Raw genomic sequence first — 3,020 nt, forward strand, 5'->3', positions numbered from 1 at the left:
GAGGATGACGCAGGGGAGTACAGAGGAAGGGTAGACTTCCACAAGGCCCGAACTGTTAACACGGTCATCACGTTGAAAGTTATAGGTATTACTTTGCTTTTACTCAAAATTAAACTTTAGTAATTTGTCATAACTCTTAATAGAACATTTATACAGATTTTACTGATTAAAATGGGATTCATAGTTTCTCTCCTATAAACTACATTTACAAACAAAATTCCTTGAACTAGTATTGAAATAAAATTAAATGAAGTTCATAGAGCAAGTTGTAATTTTTCGTGTTTAAATATGTTCTGGAACATATTAATATAAATTATATATTTCTTAAGCTTGTATTTAAAAAAACACACACATAAAACCTAAATGAAGTGCAAATATTTATAATCGTTAATCAAATATACAAATAGAAAAATTATGCCCTGTTAATGTTAATATCAATTATCTGTTGAAAATATTGTCTGCAATTTCTATTGAAGGCGCTTGTGAATAATTGCGTCCGTAAATGTTAATTTTGTTTTAAGTATTTTCTTGTATGAAAAGAATTACATAATTTCACACACCAGCTTAGAAGTAAGTCTCTTTAATCAAACGAGTCTCCCAGTGGGCCAGCGGCTAGTTTCCGGACTCACAATGCTAAAATCTGGAGTTCATTTCTTGCGGTGGAAAGGGCGCACATGGCACAGTGTGTAGTTTTGCGCTAAAAGAACGAATAACTGCAACAATAACCTCTTTATATGAACAATCATGCATCCATTTTTTATTAACGAAACAAGTGAAACTTAATTCCTGTAGGGAATACTTGACCTTTATAAATAATATTTACACACGTTAATACACTTATAAAGTAGTTTATTTTCGTATCACAGTTTTCCCTTCTAATATTTCTAAACTAGACTTACGTATCATTAATACCCTATCTAACTTTGAGAAGAGTAACATAGACATGAAAGAGTAACAAGAGAATACTAAGGTATAAAAACAGCATTATAACTACATTCTTGTGTGTAATTATTATTAACTAAAGGTAAATTATTCCACAAAGATATTAAGTTTAACATGTTTATTAATAATAATCTAATTGTACGAAACTTTTTCTATGAAATGTTAATTATATAAACACATTACGTACTATTGATTTTAAATAATACAAAGTACTGAAATTCAACGCTATAACAACAAGCTGTTTTATTTTACTTCATTATTAACTAAACCATAGAATATAACTTATCAGACTGTGTCTCAATAGAACGAATTTGTTTTTTTTCATGGAAAGCATTGTGTCAAATTTTGTTTCAGCAGAACGAATGTTTTTCCTGAAGAAAGCGCTACATTATAATCTGTCAGATTGTCTTTCAATAACACGAATGTTTATTTTCTTAAAGAAATCACTACATTATAAGCTATCAGATTATGTTTCAACGTAATGAAAATAAAAGAAGAATATTATAAAATAGATTATAGATTTCTATTATTTGTTTCTTCACATCTCCTTCTCTATAATGCGTAGCCATTTAGACTTTATACATGTAATGTAGTATAAATTGATAACAATTTTATTCATCCAGAGAGAACATTTCATTACCACAGTTCCTCCCAAAGAACCAATTATCGTGGATGAAAACGGGAAACAGCTGAAGGGTTTGGTTGGACCGTTCAATGAAGGACAATCTTTGACGCTGACATGCAGCGTCACCGGAGGTGAGTAGACTTCGATTGGGTGATACAAAGAAAAGCGAGTATCGTGCATTATAGTCAAAGAAAGTATATTTACCTTCTCCTTATCAAAGCAAGCCATGTCTCCTTACAGAATCCAATCAGTCTTTCAAGAGATTACAGGCGTTTGTCGCAGAACTCGCACGTTTTCAACTGCGTGTTATGGAAGAAGTTACAATAGCTTGAGCTTCCATAACTTAAAGCTGTCTTCTGCTTATAAATGTTTAATACTATTATATCAATGCTGTAGATCATAAAATAGTTTGCTTTGAGTATGATGTTATTGCAGGTGTTATTAGCCGATTTGATTTTCACCATAATTCTTTTTCTATTTTATTTAGAGTATCAAAATTTTGTTCATGCTTTAATTTAGTGGTTTTAGGAACGATTAAAAGCCTGGTCATAAAAGTAATTACTTCTTCGTTCCACCACAGTAAAAACATACTCTAAAGGTAGTGTTAATTTTCTTAAAGAAACCAATTTCAGAGCTTCATATCCTCATAGTGGAAGTATCAAGTTTTGTGTTTCCCAATGAAGGAGCAAGCTGAAACACGCTAACGTGTTATTATTAAATCAGGAGTGTTTCTACACATTCAAATGTTTTATCATTACATCAGGAGTTCTTTAAACACTAAATCATATTATTATGGTATCAGGAGCTCTCGAGAAATTAAATCACGCTATTATTGCACCAGGAGTTGCCTAAAAATTTAAATATTTTTATTAAAACAATAGTTGTAAATAAGTTAGTCCTTTTTGCTACGGTGCTTAATTGCGGTTTTCTGTGCCACAAGTAGATGAGAATGGCGACACAGTCCTTCTGAATGAGATGCCAGTCCATCGAAAGTTAACCCACAGCTAGGTAAACTAACCAATTGGTGCAAAGTGTCTTCGCAAGGAAACAGCCATATGGCGTGGGCACATCTAGGATCCACAAGCTTTTGACTATGAGTCCAAAGCACTAACCATTACGTCACGCTACCCTCAATATGAGTTGTTCAGACGTTAAAATATGTTATTGTTGATATATCAGGAGCTGTTTAAACAGATAGATTTGGAAAATCATTTTTAACGCCATGTTAAATCGTATTCCTTAACATGTCTTGATAAGATGTTATTATGGTTAATATTCCTATCTGTTTTGTGTGTCAAGATGGCGTCTTGTTAGAATTGGCTTTGAGAATGGCAATGTTTGTCAAAATTTGGAAAAGTATATCTAGTAAAATTAGAATATTTGTAACATTTTATGGACAAATGGTTCTAAATATTGTAAAAACTATTAGTTTTATGACGATTTTTCCAGAATC

At 31.7% G+C, this 3,020-nt stretch overlaps 1 protein-coding gene across 1 annotated transcript in view; it reads left to right on the forward strand.

The window, feature by feature from the left end:
• Window positions 1–3,020, forward strand: part of LOC106462127 (neural cell adhesion molecule 1-like) — a 122,767-nt gene that overhangs the window by 95,288 nt on the left and 24,459 nt on the right. Inside the window, exons 3-4 of the mRNA XM_022389485.1 lie at window positions 4–85; window positions 1,588–1,698. Coding sequence (XP_022245193.1) covers window positions 4–85; window positions 1,588–1,698 — 193 coding nt within the window. The remainder of the gene's footprint in view (window positions 1–3; window positions 86–1,587; window positions 1,699–3,020) is intronic.

The sequence above is a fragment of the Limulus polyphemus genome, unplaced genomic scaffold (genome assembly GCF_000517525.1).
Source record: "Limulus polyphemus unplaced genomic scaffold, Limulus_polyphemus-2.1.2 Scaffold43, whole genome shotgun sequence".
In the NCBI taxonomy this organism is placed as follows: domain Eukaryota; kingdom Metazoa; phylum Arthropoda; class Merostomata; order Xiphosura; family Limulidae; genus Limulus; species Limulus polyphemus.